Source organism: Heptranchias perlo, chromosome 13 (assembly GCF_035084215.1).
Source record: "Heptranchias perlo isolate sHepPer1 chromosome 13, sHepPer1.hap1, whole genome shotgun sequence".
In the NCBI taxonomy this organism is placed as follows: domain Eukaryota; kingdom Metazoa; phylum Chordata; class Chondrichthyes; order Hexanchiformes; family Hexanchidae; genus Heptranchias; species Heptranchias perlo.
In genome coordinates this window covers 30,304,329-30,328,398 of record NC_090337.1, presented here as the reverse complement: position 1 = coordinate 30,328,398, position 24,070 = coordinate 30,304,329, and the positions used below count along the sequence as shown (strand labels likewise).

The following is a 24,070-nucleotide window of genomic DNA, read 5'->3' as shown; positions in this document are numbered from 1 at the left end:
TTTGACTCCTGCGCTGCCCATAGCACTGAGACTGCCCTGGTGCAAATGAACAATGCCCTTTGTGACTGACTGACTGACTGTGATGCATTAACGCTTCTTGACCTAATCGCAACATTCAACATGATCAAACACTCCATTTTATGCCATCGCCTCTTCTGTACAGTCCACCTTGATTGGACTGACCTCATGAAGTTTCCCTCCTACTTATCCCAACATTGCCAGCATATCTTCAACAATGGCTTCTCCTCCTGGACCTGCATGGTCACACCCATTGGCTCCCTGTCTACCAATGAGTTCAAAATCCATCTTCTTGTTTATTGTCCTTTTATTGCCTTGCTCCATCTTAGCTCACAAATTTCTCCAGCCCTATGTTTCAGCCTGTGCCTTTCAGTACTCGATTCTGGCCTCAACAGTTCCCCCCCCCCCCCCCCCATTCCCATCTCCTTTACTACAGTTGGCAGAGCTTTCAACTCTCTCAGCTCCACTCTCCAAACACACTTTGTTTTTTGGTTTTCTTAAACCGTGCTTTTGCTATTCTCTCAACACGTCTACTGTTCATTGTCCTTTTTTGCCCCCTCTGAAGCAGTATGGAACTTTTTTTTAAAACTTTAAAGGTGCCGTTTAAGTTGTTGTTGATATTTTCTTTGTTAAATATTTTGCAAAGTATTTGCAAAGTACATCAAACGGCTATAATAAAATCTGAGTTAGGAGGAGGATAACTTTTCAAATACAGCAGCATACTTTGATCCACTCTACAGAGGACAATGGATAACTGGTATTGGACTACAGGACAGAATCCAATCAAGAAACTCAGATGACATCAAATCTCCTGAATTGAGCCTCGATTCCAAATTTTTACATTGCAACCCTATACCAGATAGCTAGTATTTTTTGTATTTACAGAGCTTTTAAATCTACACCATTTTTTGAATTAGAGCAATGACATGGGACCTCATAGGATATCAGGATATTCTAGATGGAAAATTACCCAGTAATTCATCATCCTCCATAGAATACCACACTATCCACAGAAGGGAAATGTAGAACCATGTACACAATGTTGAAAACTGTCAAAATATCCTAAAGGGCTATGGGATTTTCAATACAACTATAACAATTTTATTGAGCATAATTTGCCATCTCTCACATTATATTACAATAATTAATTAGTGGAAAATTCAAAAAAGATGTCAGGCATCAACAGATTTAGATAAAAATACTTGTAAACAGCAGAAAAGGAGGTTAGTCTTAAAATACTGATATTAAAAAGAGACATATAGAAGAATTTCTGGCAATCACCAGTAATCTGGCCAACAACCCGTAAATAGCTTACAATACTGGAAGGGAAAAATAAATATATACACTACACATCAAGGTAATACTACTGTACCTGAATGAACCTCAGCAGCAAAATAGAAAGAGTGTAGGAATCAAGGGACAGCTTATAAGAACAAACACGATGATAGGTTCAACCTTTAAACACTTGATTCAAAAATTCCCAATTCTTTATTTCACCACTTATTCCACATTTAAGATACGTGCTTGCGTTTTGGGGAGACTATTTATCATCTAATTCTACCTCCACCCACCCCCCCCCAAAAATTTCCCTCCTTCTTGTCTTTGCAGTCCATGCACCATCTATGGTTACCCTGCTGCCAGGCTGCCACCAATGCTGTTCTGAATCACTCACCTAGCTACACATGAATCAGCCACCCAAGGAATACTCTCACCTTCATTTTTTCCTCCTGTGGGGAAAAGCTTGTGCTCTACTCACTGCTACTCCACAGTAATACAGCAGAGGTTGAAAGCTCAGCACAGAATCAAAGCTGAGTCTCACCACTTAATGGTACCGTGTATTTGTGTGATCACAATTTCCTAAATTACATAATTCTGAACCTTATCTGTATTGCTTTGGATAAGCACCAGAGACCAGTGCAACTCACACAGAAGGAAAAATGCAAGGGAGACTCGATGCTATGGCTACACATTCCGTGGGAGCTAACTTCTGACAGGCACTGAGGGGCTTGGAGTAGCTTGCCTGCTTGTCCCCTCAATCGTAGATGGTGTGTGTTTGGTTGGGTAACATTCAGGAAGAGTGGAAAGAGGAGAACCAATTAGCAAAAGCGAATAAATAAATGATACCTTAAATAAACTAAGACAACCCCATTTCTGGCAAACCTAAATAAAATGGGACAGCATTTTCTAGACCACATGCATATTCTAGTTGATGATATGCATTAAAATTATAAACAGCTCATTAATAAATTAAATTGAACTAAATTTAACATTTTCAAAATAATTAAGATCACTGCCATATAATGATGCAATTCAATTAATCTCTCATATTCCTATCATACTAATCTAACCATAACATCACAGAACTTTGATTTTAAAAAGTTTTTAAAAATCATTCCTTCAGAATTTAAATACTCAAAACCTTAAGCACGGTTTGAAGTAGATTGGAAATTTAGTTTAGAAAGAGACCAATGATATTCACAAATAAGGATTTAGGAGCACTTGCGCTCTATGTGCAGTAATGTAACAGTGCCATGCTTCATTTTGTTTTCATTCATGTCAATATTTCAGTTAATTCTCCCATCTGAAAGTGAACACTGAAACAGTAGAATTCTTGGGTTCATTTTAATTTTTTGAACTGAACAAGTATCGTTTGCAGTCAATCAGAAATTAATCATAAAAGCAGTGATATAAACCAGTAAATCAGGGAAATACTACAGTTTAGTGAAAACAAGACTTGCTTATAACCAGAAAGATGGCATTAGCGTTGAGTAAGTTAGAAACAAATTGGGAGTTTTGCTTTTAACCAGGAATATATAGTTATGCAAGGACTTCATGCACAATCAATCAGGTCCATATGTAACCCTGGTGGAAGCAAAACCATGCAAATAATTATTTGCAAGTCCTAATTTGTTGCTTACATTTAAATACAACCAAAAATTACCAGCATGTCTGAAGACAAATATTTTTGTCCATTTGGACCTATGGCAGGCCAATCCTATCAGCTGCTTTACTTTTTTTAAACAAAAGCATACTTAACATTTAGTGGCAACAAACTTGCAGACTTCATGAACTTAAAAAGATTTGAAAATCCTACATCATTTCTTTTTACAGTAATGCTGCATTTAAAGTTCAGAAAGTACATACAAAAATACAGTAATTATACCCAGATTATGAACACAAAAAAGGCACACAAAATACATTCAAAAAGACACACACAGTAGACAAGAATAAAAGTAATGACAGGAAACAATCAGATGCATTTGCTAGCACCAATTTGGCTTTTGTGATTGATAACTAAAACCTAAATAGAAAAGCTGCACAGAATGTTGCATATGGCTTTGGCTTTTAACAGTGCATAATTACTTATCTTGCGCTCTCTTTTACTAGTAGACTACAGAACTCACCGAGTAATTATATAAAGTTATAACAAGATATGGTCTATGCCTACAGAATTGTTACTGCAAGTTACAGAATCTCAAGTAACAATACAATGCTTTCTAATAACTTCATAACATAACTCCTCATCTACTATAAATACCTTTTATATTTAAGCAATAATTTCCCATTTTATGGTTTCCTTGTTATTGATGTCTCAAAACAACTTTTAAAGTGTCACTACTGTATTTAATTCTGTAAGAAGAGGTTAAATTTCAGTGCTGGGAATCCTTTATAAATGTTAAAACTGCCAAAAGTAAAACCAAACAAAACTATCTACACAAAGTGAAATGGCTTCATAACACTTGCTGAAATTCAGATAAAAATATTGTTTTATTTTTGAACAGGCCAAGCTCTGAATTAACTTAATTTAAAAAAGACAAACAACTGAAAACATCATATAATACTTAAAGTAACACCACAGAAAAACAGACTGAAATTGCAATATTTTCCAGTTCCACTGCATTTCTTTATAGGAATATAATACTAAAAACTGATGCTTATATTTCAAAAAACAAAGTTCAATGGCAAGATTTTCTTAGTGTTGTCCAATAATTAAATTATAGCTAAACCAGGCAGCCAAGTGCCATAATATGTTAGGTTTGTGCATTGTGTCATCATGGTAGACCATGAATTCTTCCCAGTGACTTCATCCATGGAGAGATCCTGATCTCAACCAGAGATTTCAAGGAAATACCAAATCAAAAAAAGACCATTCCCTGAGGAAAATTGTAGGGCAAATGAGGTCATGCTGCTGCTCTGAATTTCCTAACAACTGGTTCAACAGTATCAAAGGTAATGATCCAAGAACGCAAATTTTACAACCTTTTCAATCAAGAAGGGCATATTGGGGGTAAAGTGCAAGAAGGAAACATCTTTAATATAACAGTAAAAAAACCCTCTAGAAACTGATGTGGCTCTGATGGCCAACTGGGTAAATGCACCATTTGATGTGGTACTAAAACATTCAGATCAGAAGATCTGAGTTTTGATCCCCAATCCATATTGAGTTAGGGGAGTGCTAATATTGCCCTCCAACTACCAAATCAGCTAGAGGTCTTGCTCCTGATTGTTATCAAGTGACTCCTCCTGGAAAGTGCAAGTGTATGGGCATCAGATAAGGACAGGATTGGAATTGGCTGCGAAACACTCCATGGTTGACTACCTTTCTGTCTAGACTCACATAGAAAGAATGGTGAATTGGGTAAGGTATCAGAGGACTGTTGGTGCCCATTTTAAGCAAGAGTTAGAGCCTTTGCTGGGGGTGGGGAGACTACGAAAAAACCTCTGAAAATTAGTCACTCCGTAAATAATTCCTTTCAACATCCGACTTTTACCTTTTAAAATCAATTTCTGACTCAAAAAAGCAATAAAAGTCACTAACTCACAATGTCAATACTTTATTAAGTACCATCTAATTTTTACTAAAAGTTCAAGCTATGCAATGCACAAGATCAAAATATACAAAAAATATTCTGGAAATATAACTAAGGAACCCAGTTCTTATGTGCATACTGAATGTTTTAAACTTTGAGTGCATTGCTTGTATTTGCTAAATAGCTTTGGTATTTACTTTTTTCTGACTAAAAGATATTCCTTTCCTTGAGATTTAGCTGGTCAAAATGTTGGTCCTACAATTGGGTGAAATGTATCAATTTAAGTATGGCATCACCTGCCAAATGACAAGGTCATGAGGCTCCCATCCTTTTTCCTGACAGTAGATATTTATATAACCCTATAATTTTAACAAGGCTCAAGAATCTTCTAGCTGCAAACTAATAAATTCCTGCATGCATTTTTTATATTGCATCTCTGTATGACTGTTATTGGAATATTGACCTGACTGTCCAAGGCCTTCAGATTCTCGCATCTCATCATTCATCTTTGCTAGACGTAATCTGTGAAAACAAAAGTACCATTAACTTGCTGAGGAGTGTGAATGAAGTGTGATGGGGCCAAACATTAATAGCATCTGGGAAATATTTCTGACATTTTATATGCTGACAAATATACCTTTCTGAACTATTTATACAACAACTTGCATTTATATAGCTCTTTTAACATAGTAAAACGTCCCAAGGCGCTTCACAGGAACGTTAAACAAAATTTGACAACGAGCCACATAGGAGGTATTAGGACAGGTGACCAAAAGCTTGGTCAAAGAGGTAGGTTTTACTGAGCATCTTAAAGGAGAGAGAGGTAGAGACACAGAGAGGTTTAGGGAGGGAATTGCGGAGCTTAAGGCCTAGGCAGCTGAAGACACGGGATGTGCAAAAGGCAAGAATTGGAGGAGCGCAGAGGTCTCGGAGGGTTCTAGGGCTGGAGGAGGTGACAGAGATAGGGAGGGCCGAGGCCATGGAGGGAGTTGAAAACAAGGATGAGAATTTTAAAATCGAAGCGTTCCGGAACTGGGAGCCAATGTAAGTCAGCGAGCACAGGGGTGATGGGAGAACGGGACTTGGTGCGAGTTAGGAAATGGGCAGCAGAGTTTTGGATGAGCTCAAGTTTATGGAGGGTGGAAGATGGGAGGCCGGCCAGGAGTGCATTAGAATAGTCAAGTCATGAGGTAACAAAGGCACGGATGAGGGTTTCAGCAGATGAGCTGAGAGAGGGGCAGAGAAAGGCAACGTTACGGAGGTGTAAGTAGGCGGTCTTGGTGATGGAGCGGATATGTGGTCGGAAGCTCATCTCAGGATCAAATAGGACGTCAAGGTTGCGAATGGTCTGGTTCAGCCTCAGACAGTGGCCAGGGAAAGGGATGGAGTTTGCGGCAAGGACAATGGTTTCGGTCTTCCCAAAATTTAGTTGGAGGAAATTTTTACTCCTCCAGTGCTGGATGACAGACAAGCAATGTGACAAATGAGAGACAGTGGAGGGGTCGAGGGAGGTGGTTGTGAAGTAGAGCTGGGTGTCGTCAGCATACATGTGAAATCTGACGCTGTGTTTTCGGATGTCACCGCTAAAGGGCAGCAAGTAGATGAGAAATAGGAGGGGGCCCAGGATAGATCCTTGGGGGCCTCCAGAGGTAACAGTGCGGGAGTGGGAAGAGAAGTCGTTGCAGGTGATTCTCTGGCTACGGCTGGATAGATAAGAATGGATCCAGGCGCGCGCAGTCCCACCCAGTTGGGCGATGGAGGAGAGGCTTTGGAGGAGGATGCTGCGGTCGACTGTGTCAAAGGCTGCAGACAGGTCGCGCAGGTTGAGGAGGGATGGTTTACCATCGTCACAGTCACATAGGACGTCATTGTCGAAAACAACAAAAAACTCTCCAATTTTGATGATATTTAACCACTTTTAGTACGAATACAGCGATAAACATGAACAATTGCTCAACTATCTGCTGTAGGTCTGATCATCTTCATTTTATGACTCGCCATTTTGGTCAGGTGATTTCTCTCCCACTATTATATGGAAGACTTCTTTGACCAGAGAAAGCAACTGAGACCTCAAATGATGAGCAATATGAGCCTATAAGAACTCATCTAACAGAACCTAACAGTAGGATATTAGAAAGAGATACCGAGGGGCAGATTGAGGGTGGGGGAGACCTTGAACGTAAATGTCAAACTTCTTTCAAAAAAATAAGAAACTACCTAGAAAAGTTTTCATATACAACGGAATAACTGAAATGTTTCATCCCAGAGGTTTACATTTGTACTTTCTCCACCAGAGGGCAAATCTGTTCAACTCATATTTCAAACCTTAAAAGTTGACGGTTTCTCAGAAGCCAGGAGTATTTCAAACACAAGAGAGCAAAAAACCCTGCTTGGAAAGTCTAGTATTTTTAAGACCCAGTTTACAAGTAAATCCCTGTGATGGATGAATTATACTCCAGGGCAATTAGAGGCAAGGGAACCAATTTGTGAAGCACTAACAGTCGTTTTGAGGAAATGAATAAACACTAGGGAGGTTTACAGGATAGAAGCAGGCAAATGTAATGCCCGTTTTGAAGGGCAACAGAATCTTAATTGACAGCTACAGAAATAATCAGAAACAAAATGGAAGAATACCTATATGAAAATCACATAAAAAGTGAGAGCTAATAGAGGTTGAAAAGATAAAGATTTGCTAACCAACAATGAAATGACATCTCAAATTGACAGGAATGGGGGGAATGGGCTCACTAGATGAGGAGTGTACCTCGACTTTCAAAATGCCTTTTGTAAAGTACCAGATATGATAAAATATTGTATGAAAAACTCCTTTAAAAATGCAGTCTCACTGAAAGGCAGTTAAATTCATAGAAACCAAGCTAAATGAGACTGTGGGTTAAGGTCTTACACTGAGAGCTTGATAGGGTTTGTACCTGAGCTGATCAGTTACAAATGGAGTTCAATTCAAGTAAGGTCTGCATATCGGGAAGCAAAAATCAGAGGAATTCAACTTCAAGTGTAGAACAGAAGTTGCAAAGGGAAAAACTGGGTGATCTATGGGTGTTAGTTGTCTTGTCACTCATCATGTCTAAACAGCATGAGGCAGGAATCAAAAAAGCACATACAATGCTAGATTGTGTTGCTAAATTAGTTGCGTTAAACTGCCAGAGGTCATGCTGAAGGTGTGAAATTTCCTCTACCTGATCTTGTGAATGATCCTATAAAGAGGAAACAGAGAGACGGCATAGATAATCTATTGCAGACTACAGCTCAGCTCTAAACCCGACAACAGAACCTCAGCCATCTCTTATTCTGGTAGGTTGAATAATCCAACTTGTTGAAGATGATAGATATCTCATTTCTATTCAGTGCTTGATATGGACTTGAAATTTGGAAGATGTAGTAACATGTTCTCTGGAATCACTGTTCTTCAGTGCAGAGAAACAAGAAAACAAGAACCACCAGAGAAGGGTTTCATCTGAGTTTGTTGAGAAGCTGAGTGCCTGTGTGTCTTCCAGTCTCCCTCAGTCGTGTCATTCTTCAATCTGTTCTTTGTAGACCAACAATTTGCATTTGAACAGCGGCTTTAACGTAGAAAAACCCAAAGTGCTTCACAGAGGCATTATCAAGTAAAATGGTTTGTAAGCAATTCGCAGGATCTGCTGGGTACAGCGATGGTCCCCTATTCTACTTTAAAAACTTTATGATGTCTGTGGTCCTTTGTGGTGAATAATCTAGTGGTAATCCAGCAGTGATTCCTCTCAACTGGTCTTCTGATGCAGATTTGAACTGAAGCTTTTAAGAAAAGTGGCAGCGTTGCTTCCAGTTTGCTCTCCTTTGCCAGGATGAGTGTGTTGGTGGCTGTGGCTAAGCAAAGAACCACACTTCAGGCACAAGGAGCCACATGTGGCTCACGACATAAATTGGCCACCTCTAGTTTAAATCTACATGTCGAATTATATGGTCAAAATAAAAGTTTCAATTGTCTGATCAAATCTTTTGAATCTAAAAAAAGGAGGTTCTCTGCTAATAGATTAAGTTGCTAGAAGACATATATCACAAAAGTTATTTACAAATTTTTCTGGTTCTGCAGTATTACCAAGCTAATTTTTTTTCCCCCCAGAGGAGACTATTTAAAGGGAAGTCTAAGTAGATCACTTTTGATCTACAGAATCTCACTGGAATCTTGTTTAATTTTTTACCATCTCCAAAAGTGGCTCTATTGCCAACAGCCTACAACTGTGAACCTATCTTATCGTCACTCTGGAGCCCTGGGAAAGCACATTATTGGCTGAGAAAACATGTGGCTTCATAGCCATTTTCTGACCAGTATGAAGTTATAGTGCTCCCTGTTTCCTATATAATGCATAGTCAGTGACATCCCCGGAATTGCCAATCAGGGAGGAAGATCTAACTTGAAGTCTCGCTGCTGATAAGAAAATTGATTTTTTTTCAGTAAAACATCAAACAAGATCCCGATGAATTTATTGTTTTACTCTACATATGAAACAGGATTATTCTGAACAAAAAGTACATCCTTGGACTTTGCCTCTACAATCTGTAAGAATTCCAAAATAAACACGATGAAAACCATAAATGTATTGTGATACGTACAATGTAACTATATCTGCATTTGCAGCTTCTACAGCAATGGTGAGTGGGTCCTTCCTTTCTTCATCTAATGCACATTGATCAGCTCCTCGCTTCAGAAATAAACACACTTGCCTGAAGGAGCAAAGTAACATAATAGTTTTGTTGCAAATTAAACTCAATTTTCTAAAGAACTGAAGAGCATTTCACACTGGGACAATACACACTTTAGTTTATTATTCAATTTTTTCAACTTAAAGCAGCACAAGGACACAGTACACAATCACATAATGGTGAAGTACAGATGTGATCTCCATGCTCCTTTTTTCAGCAGTGCTATTTTTGGGTGTTACAGTGGATGACGGGTGCCTTTTTATGGGGTAGGGAATATCTACAGGCTCCGAACTATCAACTTCACCCAACCCTTTTGAGAGAGAGAGAGAAAATGTTCTGCACCTCTCTCCACCCGTGCCCCTCCCCCTGCCAAATAAATCAAGCAAGGTTCCAAAGTATCTACCTAAGCTTATATTTCACATTATTCATCCTTTCTCTGGTTGTTTTCCTTAGGACTATGGAAATATGTTATCAGCTCAGAAATTCTTATGTTTCACAAAGCATTTACCTTGTTACCATAATTTTCTAAAAATTCTTTACCAAAGGACAGGAGTGCAATGAATGTTACCCCGTTCCCCCTTTTTTGAACAGGAAAGTAAGTCCAGTAACTATAATCTGCTAGCAACCATAAGGGATAACATTATTAAGCACTTAGAAAGATATGAGCTAGTCAGCACAGACCAGGCCATTAATCAAATTCTAAGGAAATTACTCAGCTGAATAGATGATGGGTAAAGGATAGATGACAGAGAATAGGAGTAAATGGACATGTTTTGGCTTGACAAAATGTAGCTAGTGGCATGCCCCAAGCAAATCTGTTAGGACCTCTCATTCCCCATAACCGTAAGACATCAAGGTAGCTTTTGATTGAAAATGGTATCAAGGAACCCTTGCATAACTGAGGTCAATAGGGGTCAAAGGAAAAATCTTCTAGTGGCTGGAGCCATACTGAACAAAAAGGAAAATGGTTGAGATGGAGGCCAATCATCGCAACCCCAGTACATCACTACCCCAGTACATCACTGCAAGAGTTCCTCAGGGAAGTGTCCATGACCCAACCATATTCAGCTGCTTCACCAATGACCTTCCCTCCATCGTAGGGACAGGAGTGGGGCTGCTTGCAGATGACTCTATACTGCTCAGCTCCATTCACAACTCCCCAGCTAATGAAATAACCCATGTCAACCTACGGCAGGACCTGGACAACATCCAGATTGCGATGACAAATAGCAGGTAATATTCATGCCACATAAGCGCCAGGTAATGACCATCTCCAACAAGAAAAGGCCTAACCACCTCCCTCTGATACGGCAACACTATTGTCAAGTCACCCACGAACATCTTTTTTTTGGGGGGGGGGGGGGGGGGAAGAGAAAGAGGAGTATCACCACTGACCAGAAGCTTAACTGAACCAGTCACATCAACACCATGGCTACAAGCGCAGGGAAGAGGCTGGGTATTCTAGTGGTTCACCTCCTGACATACAAATCCTCTCCACGGTCTACACTGCTCATCAGGAGTGTGATGGAATACTCACTATTGTCTGCATGTGTGCAGCTGCACTAACAGTCTAGAAGCTCAACACCATCCAGGACACAGTCGTCTATTTGATCACTGACCTACCACTGGATTCAATTTCCACCTTCTCTACTATCGGCATAATATGTGCTAGCCACAGGATATGCACTGCAGCAATTCACCAAGCTTATTTTCACAGCACCACAACCTCTACCATCAAGGAGGACAAGAGCCACAAGATCATGGCAGACCATAAACTCCAAGTACCCATCGAGGTCACACCTCATCCTGACTTGAACATATATCATTGTTCCTTCACCATTGCTGGGTCAAAATCAAAGAAAACTACGGGTGCAGATACCCCTAGTACCGTCACTTGAGTGACCACATTTTGGGCCGTACAATCCAGAAACCCCTCCGTTCTCTCTGATATTGCTGAGTGTGAGCAAATGCTGCTCAAGTGCAGAGATTCAATTTTCCGACATGGTGAAAATGTGCTGCTCTGAATATGCTGAGGAAACACAATGGCCCATTATATCACTCTCCACACACATCACGAGCGTTTCCTTCACTCCCACCCCTTTGCGTCTAACTTGAAATTGTAGATAATGTTAGTCTGAACTCCGAAACTTTCACAAAAATCAGAACCCTTCTTACACACTTCAGACGATTATTAATTATAGAAAAAAGATTCTTGTCCAACAGCATCTCAAAGCTGAACTCCCTCTGAGACTAAGCTCCACACTTTTCTAGATACTTCATACTGCACTGGCCTCTTACAGATTGAGGGCCCCTTCAAGGTAATGCATGGCACCTTTTGTATAATTTTACCTGGCTTTACAGTTCCAATTTAAAGCTTGGGTTATATCAGTCAGGGTCGGTGAATCTCTCTCGAAATTATTAGTGGCCCCAACCTATAATGTGAGGCACTTGATGAGGGCCATTTAAAAATAGAACCCCTTCATCATGCTTCCTGTTTGCATCTATAGTTTTCCATTTACTCACAAGTAAAGCAATTCTTAAACCTGTGCACTTCATTGGTCCCATTTATTTTGATGCCATCATCTTTTTTATATTCATTTTCTGGTATCATCAGATGATTTATTAATATTGTACAAGCACCATCCTTCATATTGCTTATCAACAGTGTGAACAGTAGGGGGTCCAGAATTCATTGTTATCTTCTTTGGCACTCACTCATTTGCCTGAGCTTTCTGAAATTACTTTTAATGCAGCAGTTAGGTCTTGTGTCATTTTCCCCACCAGCAGTATTTGTTCTGTAATAATGTACTTTGAAACTGAAAGGGAGGTTGATCTATTAAACTTCCAACAATATAAAAGTTATCTTAGAATATATACTTACAGATTGGCCCAGTAAGTTTTACCCAGAATTGTCCCTGAATCATTTTTTTTTTGAAGGCTCTTCCAAAGTATGTAACAATCCTGAGACATGTGTTTGCAAGAAAACATAAAATGTCACTGGGCCTCATCAAAGCACCAACCAGTTTATTGCAGTATTTTGGACATAAAGAAACAAATATATCTCACACCAATAAAGGTAAACAGGTTTGTTACCCAGTATGCCCCAAGATGGTGGCATGATGTAGTGGCCCTCTGCCATGACAGTCTCTGTGGTTTACATCTGCTCCATTCTGCAGCAGAAATTCGCAGGCAACCAAAGAGCCCTGTGATAAAAGATACAACTTCAAGATCCAAACTTAGCATAGGTAAAAGTGAACTAAAACATTAATTAATAAACAGTACAGGGGAGAGAAGGGCAGAATGAAAAACACATCCAGTGAAGGAAAAAAAAGGACAGTGGAAGGAGGAAAATGTAAGAAGGGAAGAAAAAGTGAGGAGAGAAAAAGCAGAAAAGTGAGGAGATGAGCAAGAAAAAAAAAGGTAAGTTTGATTAAAAAAAAGTAAATTATAGCCTTGCAGTTAACTTAATTATAACATAATTATACACAAATGCTGTTTCCCTGTAGCATGCCTTGAAATAGAACTAACAGGGTGAATCAAGTGGCACAATCATGCCATTGGCTTGGCACATGGTTCCAATCCAGTCATTTACAAGTTTATCTCAGCTGATTGAAAAATTATTTTAAAAATGAAAAGGGTATACTTTATGAAGAGGAACACAAGAATGTGTAACCAGGCAGTAATAAATCTCAGGGATCAGTGGATGTTGATATCCAAGCTTCACTTTTGGGGTTCAGCACATGGTTTCCAACCAGTGTAATACATTGCAGGTTACATTATGGGTAATGATACATAAGTCCTATGTAACATTCCTAGAATTTTTTGGTCCCTCCTATTTGGTAAATTCATTTTTTTTCTTCCCAATTTTCTTTTCTCCAATTTACTTGCTACTGTCGACTCATTTTCATTTAGGAAAGCAAAACAACTAAGGCTGCAGAAGTTTCCATCAATATTTCTTCATGGTTAACTGGCCAGAGGTATTATTTAATTGAAGGGAAATGTCAGTATTCCCTGCCTGAACAGAACTTTTGGAAGCGAGTTGCTCCACCAAGACGCCAAGTTGAAAAGTGGACCGAGGTGAATGGATAGGTGAGCTTGACCTGTGACCTTCTGGTTGGAATTTAAGTTACTTTATCTCTTTCACTTTGATTTACTGATCTCATTAGATTCTAACTAAACCAAAGTATATCCTGTTCTCCAAATATGGGGGAAACAAAAAGCTAGCAGCCAACCTACCCCCAGAACAGCCTGAATAAGAGGAGTTGCTTTATTATCTTCAACATTAACCCAATTCACATCAGCTCCATGGGCTAATGCTTCTGCCATATCAGGAAGACTTCGAACATACGCAGCGTTATATAACTGTAATCCTTCAGGAATGATTTTCTCTTCTTGGAAGACAGAGGAATCCCTACTGCCTCGCTCTATGATCGATGCTTCCAAAATTTCTAAGGAAGCAAAAAAAAACTTTAATATATCTTTCATTGATTGTGATCAAAGGTTATATAGTTACAGATACTTAATCTTGGAGCTAGTAACAGTATTCTAAATATATATAACATGCAACATGTGGTTCTGATTCTACTCATAAAATACTCATATTAGGGATCGAGTGTAGGTTTGATGACCATAGTTCAGGTTAGAATGAATTGAGTTCTGACTATATGAAAGTTGGTAGAAATCACATGTAAAGTGTAGAAAAATACAAGATGGATATGCATCTATATGTAAAGTTACTAACTTATGCAACTATTATTCACCTTGAACAATCTTACCAACCTGGTTCAGATAAGTTGTTATTGGAGGTCACAGACGTTACCACATCCTTGCTGTCCTCTGAGCTATTTGGCACACCACTGTCTGAATTTTTTACTCCTTAAAGAAACAGACAAGTTAAACAAGATCGACTCATGTCAAAACCACTATAATTTTTCAGTTTTAGTTGATATAACAAGGTTTCTACGAATATGATTAATACTTTATCTGAACAAAAAGGTGGAATATTTTTCATCAAGTGTTTTAGTCATATAACTAAAACACTTATTTGTTAGAACAAAGAAGTGTTTAATCAGCCTACAAAAAGTATGCTTTAAACTTTATTCGTTTACCATAAACGTACAATTAGAATAGAATAGCAGAACACAAGCACTGTATTCTGAATGTTTTTCAACAAACTGAATACGGTTAACTTTTTTTGACTTTAATGTTCCTGTGTTCTTTAGGGGGTCTATGAACATAAAAGAAACTGGCTTCACCTTTTTGATGCTACAATATTTTACTAATGTAAAAATGAATGCACAAACATAGAATGCTCCTTCATATTGAGATAAGGTTTACACTCATGGAAAACAAACCACAAATGAGAACACACCATGATTTAAAACCAAAACTTCCCAACATTTCACAGAGACTAGTACAAAATGAATCAGTTCATGTTGCTACTCTTTTTGCAATATCCAATACGGTTAACAATGAAATACATTGATTACGAATACAAGGGAAAAATCAAATGCATGATGAAAAATGCTGCTGGAACAAATAATGTTTTAAAATGCTGTTGGACATCAAAACCACAAAAAAAGTACTCACATATGCACCTATAAAGTGGAATCAAGCAGTGGATGAATTTAGTAGCATAGGCACCGAGAAGCTCCATATGTGCAGTACTTACTACTATTAGATTTTGAAGAGGTGTCAAAGTAGGAGAATAGCGAGTCTAGCTCATCTGGGCAGAAGAGAGACTCCCGACGTGGCTCAGTGTTACTAACAGCAGCTGGTTACATGCACGTTAGCAAAGCAAAGCAGCCATTGAAACAAAGAGGAAAACAGAGGAAACTGTTTGAGAAATTCAAAGAAAAATACAAGGAAGAACACTGAAAGATAGATTGTTAGTTAGTAATAGTTTGAAGTGAATTACTGAGTTTGGTAGACTTAATATAATTTATGAATTCTTTACTGCAGGTGAAAATGACGTGGTTGTTGGCCACTGAAATGAAGAAATTAACTGATGGCAGAACTATGTTTTGCAGATTTGTTTTATACACAATTCAATTAAATAATGATTTATTTTGTCATTACTTATTGGTAGTTCTTGTTCTATTTCCACATGCTACATCATAGATAGGCTGTGTTACCTGGAATTTTGGAAGTGCTCCCTGGTATAGAAAGAGTTTTGGATGATATTTCACGTGTGCTCTCAAGTTGACTGGGCAGTGATAACACTGTTGATCTTTGTTCTGATGAAGAAAATCTATGGGGTTTCTGTACAAACTTCTTCTCAACATACTTAGCTTTGATCCAAGTTTCCTTCTCAAGCCTAACAATAGCAGTGCATGAAATACACTTGAAAGTTACAACGCTCGTATATTCTCACATTTTAAAAGCAGCAAAAGTTACAGTGAGATTATATGCTGTATGAAAAGCAAGGCACACACTAGTTATTGATTTGCACCTTATCAGATGCTAGTTTCTATTTGATATTTTACAAGTTTTGCATCTGAAAATTAACACATTTTACATTATAAATATAAAAAAATCATAATATTTATTTCATTTACATCCTATTAAATGACTTTTACTCTGACTAGCAAATAAACTGAATATATTTTGAACAATAATCTACATCAACATTAGAAGAATGTTTTGCATTTATATAGCATCTTGTCACATCCCTCAGAAGTATCTCATGGTGCTTCATATAAAATGAATTACTTTTTTGAATACAATGACTGACCAAGCTGTGTACAAAACTGCCTGAAATGAAATGAATGATCTGTTAAGCTGTTTGAGGATGTATTGGTTGAGGGATAAATGTTGACCAGGACACTGGGAGAACTTGCACTCCTTCAAATAGTGCCTTTAGAACTCTTAACATCCAGCAGAACAAGCAAATGGAACCACGGTTTAAAATCTAATGTGAACAATTAAACTTTAACAATGCATCAGTTGCTCGTACTTCACTGGAGTGGCAGTCAGTATTATGAGCTCAAGGATGCTACAGGATGCAAATTCACAACCATCTGACAATCAAGGTAAGTCATAGAGTCATAGAGTTATACAGCACGGATAGAGGCCCTTCGGCCCATCGTGTCCGCGCCGGCCATCAGCCCTGTCTACTCTAATCCCATATTCCAGCATTTGGTCCGTAGCCTTGTATGCTATGGCATTTCAAGTGCTCATCCAAATGCTTCTTGAATGTTGTGAGGGTTCCTGCCTCCACAACCCTTTCAGGCAGTGAGTTCCAGACTCCAACCACCCTCTGGGTGAAAAAGTTCTTTCTCAAATCCCCTCTAAACCTCCCGCCTTTTACCTTGAATCTATGTCCCCTTGTTATAGAACCCTCAACGAAGGGAAAAAGCTCCTTAGTATCCATCCTATCTGTGCCCCTCATAATTTTGTACACCTCAATCATGTCCCCCCTCAGCCTCCTCTGCTCCAAGGAAAACAAACCCAATCTTCCCAGTCTCTCTTCATAGCTGAAGCGCTCCAGCCCTGGTAACATCCTGGTGAATCTCCTCTGCACCCTCTCCAAAGCGATCACATCCTTCCTGTAGTGCGGCGACCAGAACTGCACACAGTACTCCAGCTGTGGCCTAACCAGTGTTTTATACAGCTCCATCATAACCTCCTTGCTCTTATATTCTATGCCTCGGCTAATAAAGGCAAGTATCCCATATGCCTTCTTTACCACCTTATCTACCTGTTCCGCCGCCTTCAGGGATCTGTGAACTTGCACTCCCATTCATTGTGTATTCCCTTGCCTTGTTAGTCCCTCCAAAGTGCATCACCTCGCACTTTTCCGGGTTAAATTCCATTTGCCACTGTTCCGCCCATCTGACCAACCCATCTATATCGTCCTGCAGACTGAGGCTATCCTCCTCGCTATTTACCACCCTACCAATTTTTGTATCATCAGCGAACTTACTGATCATACCTTTTACATTCATATCCAAGTCATTAATGTAGACCACAAACCCCACTGGCCACAGGCTTCCAGTCACAAAAACAACCTTCGACCATCACCCTCTGCCTTCTGCCACTAAGCCAGTTTTGTATCCAAAGTGCCAAGGCACCCTGGATTCCAAGGGCTCGTACCTTCTTGACCAGTCTCCTGTGGGGGACTTTATCGAAGGCCTTACTGAAATCCATGTATACCACATCCACTGCGTTACCCTCATCCACACGCCGAGTCACCCCCTCAAAAAATTCAATCAAATTAGTCAGACATGATCTTCCCTTGACAAAGCCATGTTGACTATCCCTGATTAATCCTTGCTTCTCCAAGTGGAGACTAATTTTGCTAAGAACTGAGCCAAGCTGACACTTTTGAACCTATCCCGAAGGTTTTGTCTAATAGAAACAGACTTAGAAATAAGTTTCATTATTTACCTCGAATCTCCTGCATTTGGCTTTTTAAAATGCGTTTCTTCTATCTGTGCCTCATATATTCCATTTATAACGTTATTTCCCAACGCACACATAAGCTGCCAAACAAAATGAGAATACAGATTTCAGCTTAAGCTTTGCTTTTAAGGAATTCAAAATACATTGGTGGCCTGCCAATAGTAAAATTGTTGTTGCAACAGCCTAATTAAATTCTTATCTGCTGATTCAAATCTTCCAACATGCAAAAAAACTGCATCTCTTCTAAAATGCATTTCTATACTGTAAGATCCATTGTTAAAATTAACATCACTGTGGCTATTATAATCAGATCTCACCACCTCAACTGTAATTGTTCTAAAGCGGGGAGGTCTAAATAAAATATTTTGAATGTTGCAAGCGAAGAAATGATGGAAAATTTGACTAAGTTATTTTGTTGTGTAATACTACATGTTCTACATTAATTCTAGCAAATATGGTTTTTGTGATGAGTTTAATCTTAAACCTGTATATCTTCGTTGCCAAAAAAATCCTTCAAATTAAACTGTAATAAAACACCTTCAGACAAAGTGGTATTGTTAAAAAAAAAGGCCAAACTCACTTTTAAGAGCTCAGGTTCCCATGAATCCAGAGTAAGGGAACGAACCTTAGAAAAATGGACACCTAGACTTCTAAATACAAAGAGAAAATAAACTAATACAACACAAATAATGCAGGTAAACTTCTGCAAGGTATTGAAGCTTAACAATGCAGCAATAAATTGTACTTCTGGTCAATCAGTAATGGGCAAGCTAATTTTTCTGTTCCTTTAGTTTTTTTTTCATATTTAGAGCTTTTCCTTTGTAAACCTCCCCAATTGAGCAGAATCAAGTCTCAGGTTTTGAATATTTTTTGCTCTCCAATTGAGAGCCCAGCACTTTGCCAAAATTAGAGTCAAAGCCAAGATTTAAAGTTACGTGTAAGCTGTTCATCCAGATTTTGCTTCAGTGAAAAGCAGCAACAGTACTGAATACTGAGCCCAATTAATATCAAATAGGTGAATGCACACAAATCTTTTTCATGTTAATACCTGTGAATTCCTGAACATTCAATGCATAGTGTGATTCCAAGGTTAATGCTTGCCCAACGTGGGTCTGACTGGCCACAGTCACAGCAATTTGTATTGCCAGCAATGCACTCCACGCGCTGAAGTGCGTTTTCTCCTTTCACTGGTCGCTCCTTCAATTCACTCCCAGAGTCCAGACTGCTGGTAGAAGGGGAGGATCTTCTATCTAATTTCTGGAAAAGCAAATAAGTTTACTGCTTTTTCTTTCTTTCAAAAGAAGTTCCATGTAATCCCATAACTGCGTTGATTTTAAACTACAAACTGTCACTTATCTAACCTGAATGTGGTAGAAGTGGCATCACACAGAAACATCTATATTTTTAAAATAGCTATTGAGGCAGAGAGAGCATTAAAGGGGGATTTAATAAGTATTTGAAAAGGAAAAACTTAAAAGGATACAGAGCAAGGTCATGAAAATGGGATTAGAGTGTATAGCTCCGAATGAAGAGCTAGCACTGCCACAAGCTCAATGGGCTGAATGGCTTCCTCCTTGCTCAATGAATCTAGAAAAGGGATATTCAAACATGTTGCCTCTAACTGCACAGCATCCTCTAACACTACATTGAGATGTCAGTATTAGATATGAGATTACATGGCTCAGCTCAAGCCTGCAAATCTCTCACCAAGCAAAAGTACTATTAACAGGGCCACTTGTCAATGTTTTTAATGGATGTAGACGATGCTGGCAAGGCTGCATTTATTGCCCATCCCTTGTTGCCAAGAAGGTGGCAGGCTTTCTCCTTGAATCACAGCAGTCCATGAGGTTTAAGTGAAAATATACTGTACACTTACATCTGCATAGCTCTCTTCTCCTTTCTCTTTGTATGCTGTAGCTATACTAGCTTGAACAGCTTTGATCCAGACCTGTCGGATTTTTTCAGAATCTGCTTGCAGCATACAGCTCCTGGAAGTGTGAAAGCATACAGAAATTTAACATTTATGGAGCTACTGAAAACAGACAGCAAGATTTCAAAGACTTAGCTGTTGTCCAAGTATCACCATTACTGAAAATATATGTATTAAAAAAACTTAAAATTCTTCATGCTGAACTTGGAAGCGATTGATAACCGACTATCACAAGAACAATGTTATATTTCACCAATTTTCTAGGTCAAACATTACTAAGTACATAAAATGAAAATCCAACTATTTTATTTACTATTCTGTCATGTCAAAACTAAACCTGCATCTTTGAAGACAACATGGCACAGTACCGGTGGCTATAGACTTAATAAAATGTGTTTAGCACTATGCAAAAAAATAGTACTTATCAATAATATTTATGACCATGCAGCAAAACCATAGAAACCTGAAATAGCCAGCTGTCTGCATGTTATTTCCTTTTGTTACCACCAGAGGGCTCTTTTCAGATCTTAAAATCAAAGTTTAACTTGCAAAATAAATCTGCATGCAGAGGTACACACAAAATACATTCTGAATCATAATTATAGTTCTTCACAATTACAGCAAAATGTTTGGGCACTTACTTTGTAGGAGAGACTACTTCAAAACAAAAACGCCTTTCAATATCCTCACATGGTTTGACTGTACAAAGTCGCAAATCATCAACTACTACAGTGAGATTATCCTGCAAGGAAATTTTTTTTGGATTAAAATGGTTGAATGTTTAAACAAAACTAGTTATTACTATCATAGAACCATAGATACCAGAGACCAAATATAAGGTTTAAATCTAATTATGGCATTCAGGTGCCACCATAAGCAAAAACAGTAAAGCTCAAGAGGTTTACAAGAGCCATTGATGCGTATTAGACCACGACTTGGCAGTTGGATACTGATAGAGAGTCATCTTTATGAATATGATTTCAATTTTACTGATTTTTTTTTGGTGAGGATGTGTGTGGGTGGTATCAGTGCACACCGTGTTTCTGAACATTGGTATTCAGATTTATTACTAAATAACTGGCAACTGATACCTCAAACATTTTATGTCCAATACACAATACACTTTTTGCTCACCTTAAATTTCTTTTGGTAAACAAGCTGGTTGTTCTGAATTGAAAACCAACGCCTGAGAAGAGAAAAAAAAACTTGTAGGTTGTAGATAACAGATAACAGAAGTATTACAAAAAACAAGATATACATTTAATGACGGCAAAATTTGGCCAGGTTTGAAAACAGTCCTGTTCCACTGCTTCTTCTAGACCCATTTTCTCCTCCTTTTATCCCTTCCTTTTCTGAAGTCAACGGCTCCTCCCCCACCAGTATTTAACTCAAGTGGCCATGTGTGAGCCTGCACTGTAATTGCTCGCAAGCTCTTTTACCATGGAGGGAGTATCAGAGCCAAACCTGATTCTGTTCTCAGCCAATGCCCATGCGTATGCACTTTTCAACATGGTTCAATGGACAGTGATTAGGAGCAGAAACTTGACTGGTTTTTCTCTCTCTCTAGCCTGGGATGCCAATGCCAATTGTAGCACCTCAAACAACACAGCGACTGACATCAACTAGCTCAGCGTAAACCAGGAATCAAACCAGGAATCATGGTCCATGTCTCTCAGCTACACACAATCTTTCACAACTGAGTTACCAGGGGAGGTCCTCTTCTCCCGCCCTCCTCTATTTTATATCTTTTTCTGCCATGTATTATTCCTCAGCCAAGGGGGATGACATGCGTCTACATCCATGACTGATGACGTGTCCACGTCTCCAAGAATAGCACTTGTGTTGCCGATGAGCAAGTTTGCAACATTACTTGGGGTGATTACCCCTCCACTTTCCATTCCTCTAGAGAAGTGCCTCAACACCATTTGACACTTCAAAGGATTGAAACTTGAATCCCATGAAGAATGTTGAATTTTTAAAAAATTGTTTCTGGGATGTAGGCGACGCTGGCAAGGCTGCATTTATTGCCCATTCCTAATTGCCTGCGGGCATTAGGAGTTAACCACATAATGTGGTCTGGCGTCATATGTCAGCCAGACAAGGCAGGGGCAGGAAAAGATATTTGAAACTAGTAGAGTTTTTCTGACAACCTGCCAACTTGCACGCTTTTTTCTGATGCCAGCCCACAAATGACCAGATTTATTGAATTCAATTTCCCAACCTGTCATGGTGGAATTTGAACTCAAAAAAGCTAGGTTCCTAGTCTAGCACCATACCCACTATATTATTATATCCCAGCAAATCTTCATTCTGCCACTCCATTGCTAATTGGTTAGCCACTAGAAAATGTATTTCCATTTTCTAATGAAATGTGATCAGATATGTTTGTTATTTTCACCTTAAGAAATAAAACAGAATAAAGTTTCACACTTGAAAAATAGATTTGAAAAAGAAACCTAGTTTTCACAAAACTGATATTAAAGCCTTTTTTTTAAAACAAATGAGAGTAAATGAGTTTTTTCTAAATAAATCAAGCTCGTTAGTTCAACACTTTTTTTTTATAAACATGGAGTTTTAAAACTTGAGCATTTTCTTTATTAAAACCATCAGTGTACCACACAGTCAGAACGTGAAGTGCAGTAGATTAGTAGGATGATTAGTTATGTTAATATTGCTAAAGGCAAAACAAGCAAAGAATGCTGCCTCTGGTTTGCAGGACACAGTGCTCATGCTGTAAAAAGGACAGCACAGTGACCAGTTTATAAGCCATGGATAAAACCAGGTTTACCCGAAGTTCTTTGGATACTTGCAGACAGGTGAGAGCTAATATGCAGAGATAGGAATGGGGAGCAGATAAGATGTCCAGCTGACAGGTTGGTACCTGATGTGGGGGGTCTTTTTCCTGTCACATGACAAAATGGGATGGGATCAAGACATAGAAAGAAAACAGAAAAAATGAAAATAGTAAAATGAATCTGAAAGATGAATCTATGATCCGAAAACACAGGAAGGTTAAATGCATACTAAAGGTAAAGCGGTATAAGCTAGTATAGCCTTTTTGTATAAAGTCCCAATAAAACAGAGGAGATTGAGTATTCTTTTACTGTTTGATACAAATTAACAGTTTCACATTTTCAAGATATGACTATAAACTTACAGAAACATGCATTTAATTTTGGTACTGTACAATGATCAATAACCATGGGGAAAAGGTTATACCATAAGAGACAGAAACCCATTGGACAAAGGACATGTGAAGACTTAAAATCTTGTATACATTTCACGACTATAGGCCCAACTAAGCATGCAGCCACTACAAATTTACCCCATACTAGTGGATCTCCCATGGAACTGCCCATGGAAAATCAGGACAAAGCAAATTTTCCTCAGTGCTTCAGTGAAGCTGTGGGTATAGGTATGAGGAGTTTATGAAGCGCCATCTAATCATAGAAGTGTATAGATACAGGTACGACTGTGCAACAGGATCACATAATAATTACAGACGAGGAAGACTATTTGGCCCATCATAATTCATCCATCCAGAGGGATCCTAATGTCCCCCCAATGTAGCATCCAGTTGTTTCTTTAATGATTCCAGAGATTTTGCCTCCACTACTCTATCTGGAAGTTTATTCCACATATTGATCACTCTATGTGAAGAATTTCCTGAGATTTGCCCTAAAGGTACCCTTTTCTATTTTGTACCAGTGTCCTCTACTTCTACTCCGTGCTGAAGAAAATAGACTGTCACGGGGATCTCTGGAAACCTGAACTACCATGCAAAATTTCACCACTACATAACTGAAAGCACTTCATAGTGTTCTTTAGTGCACAAAAACATTATTCTACAAAAGAACATTAAATTGCAAACTTAACGTTTCTCCAGTCCCCACCACCACCCCCTCACCCTTCAAGATCTTGTTCATGCAAGATTGGTTGAACTTGTATTGTTAACCTCAGTAACCCTCAAATTTTGTTTATGTTCCTCACAATATAAACTTTGTTTACATATTTCTAATAATCCTTTCAGAACAGCAGTGGCCAGAATTAAAAATAGATCCATAATAAATATAACTTAAAGTAGTTGTCTGACTTTGTTAAGTGCTCCATCATGACTAATGCCATCAATAAGGCGACCGAACGCTGATCGATGGCTTCCCGGTCCAAAAAGCAGCACACTCGACATTCCTAACCAAGGCAGTCCTTT

General features: G+C 38.7%; 1 protein-coding gene across 2 annotated transcripts in view; it reads right to left on the bottom strand.

The window, feature by feature from the left end:
* The window catches only part of LOC137331458 (arf-GAP with coiled-coil, ANK repeat and PH domain-containing protein 2-like), a 137,202-nt gene that overhangs the window by 2,844 nt on the left and 110,288 nt on the right, over positions 1 to 24,070 (bottom strand). Inside the window, exons 11-23 of one of the 2 annotated variants that reach the window (XM_067995264.1) lie at positions 22,745 to 22,765; positions 20,998 to 21,049; positions 20,505 to 20,605; positions 19,810 to 19,921; positions 18,982 to 19,190; positions 18,514 to 18,583; positions 17,919 to 18,013; positions 15,665 to 15,846; positions 14,310 to 14,405; positions 13,767 to 13,978; positions 12,624 to 12,733; positions 9,441 to 9,551; positions 5,293 to 5,351 (exon numbers count right to left, since the gene is read on the bottom strand). In XM_067995264.1, coding sequence (XP_067851365.1) covers positions 5,293 to 5,351; positions 9,441 to 9,551; positions 12,624 to 12,733; positions 13,767 to 13,978; positions 14,310 to 14,405; positions 15,665 to 15,846; positions 17,919 to 18,013; positions 18,514 to 18,583; positions 18,982 to 19,190; positions 19,810 to 19,921; positions 20,505 to 20,605; positions 20,998 to 21,049; positions 22,745 to 22,765 — 1,430 coding nt within the window. The remainder of the gene's footprint in view (positions 1 to 5,292; positions 5,352 to 9,440; positions 9,552 to 12,623; positions 12,734 to 13,766; positions 13,979 to 14,309; positions 14,406 to 15,664; positions 15,847 to 17,918; positions 18,014 to 18,513; positions 18,584 to 18,981; positions 19,191 to 19,809; positions 19,922 to 20,504; positions 20,606 to 20,997; positions 21,050 to 22,744; positions 22,766 to 24,070) is intronic. The other variant, XM_067995265.1, reaches the window with a different exon arrangement.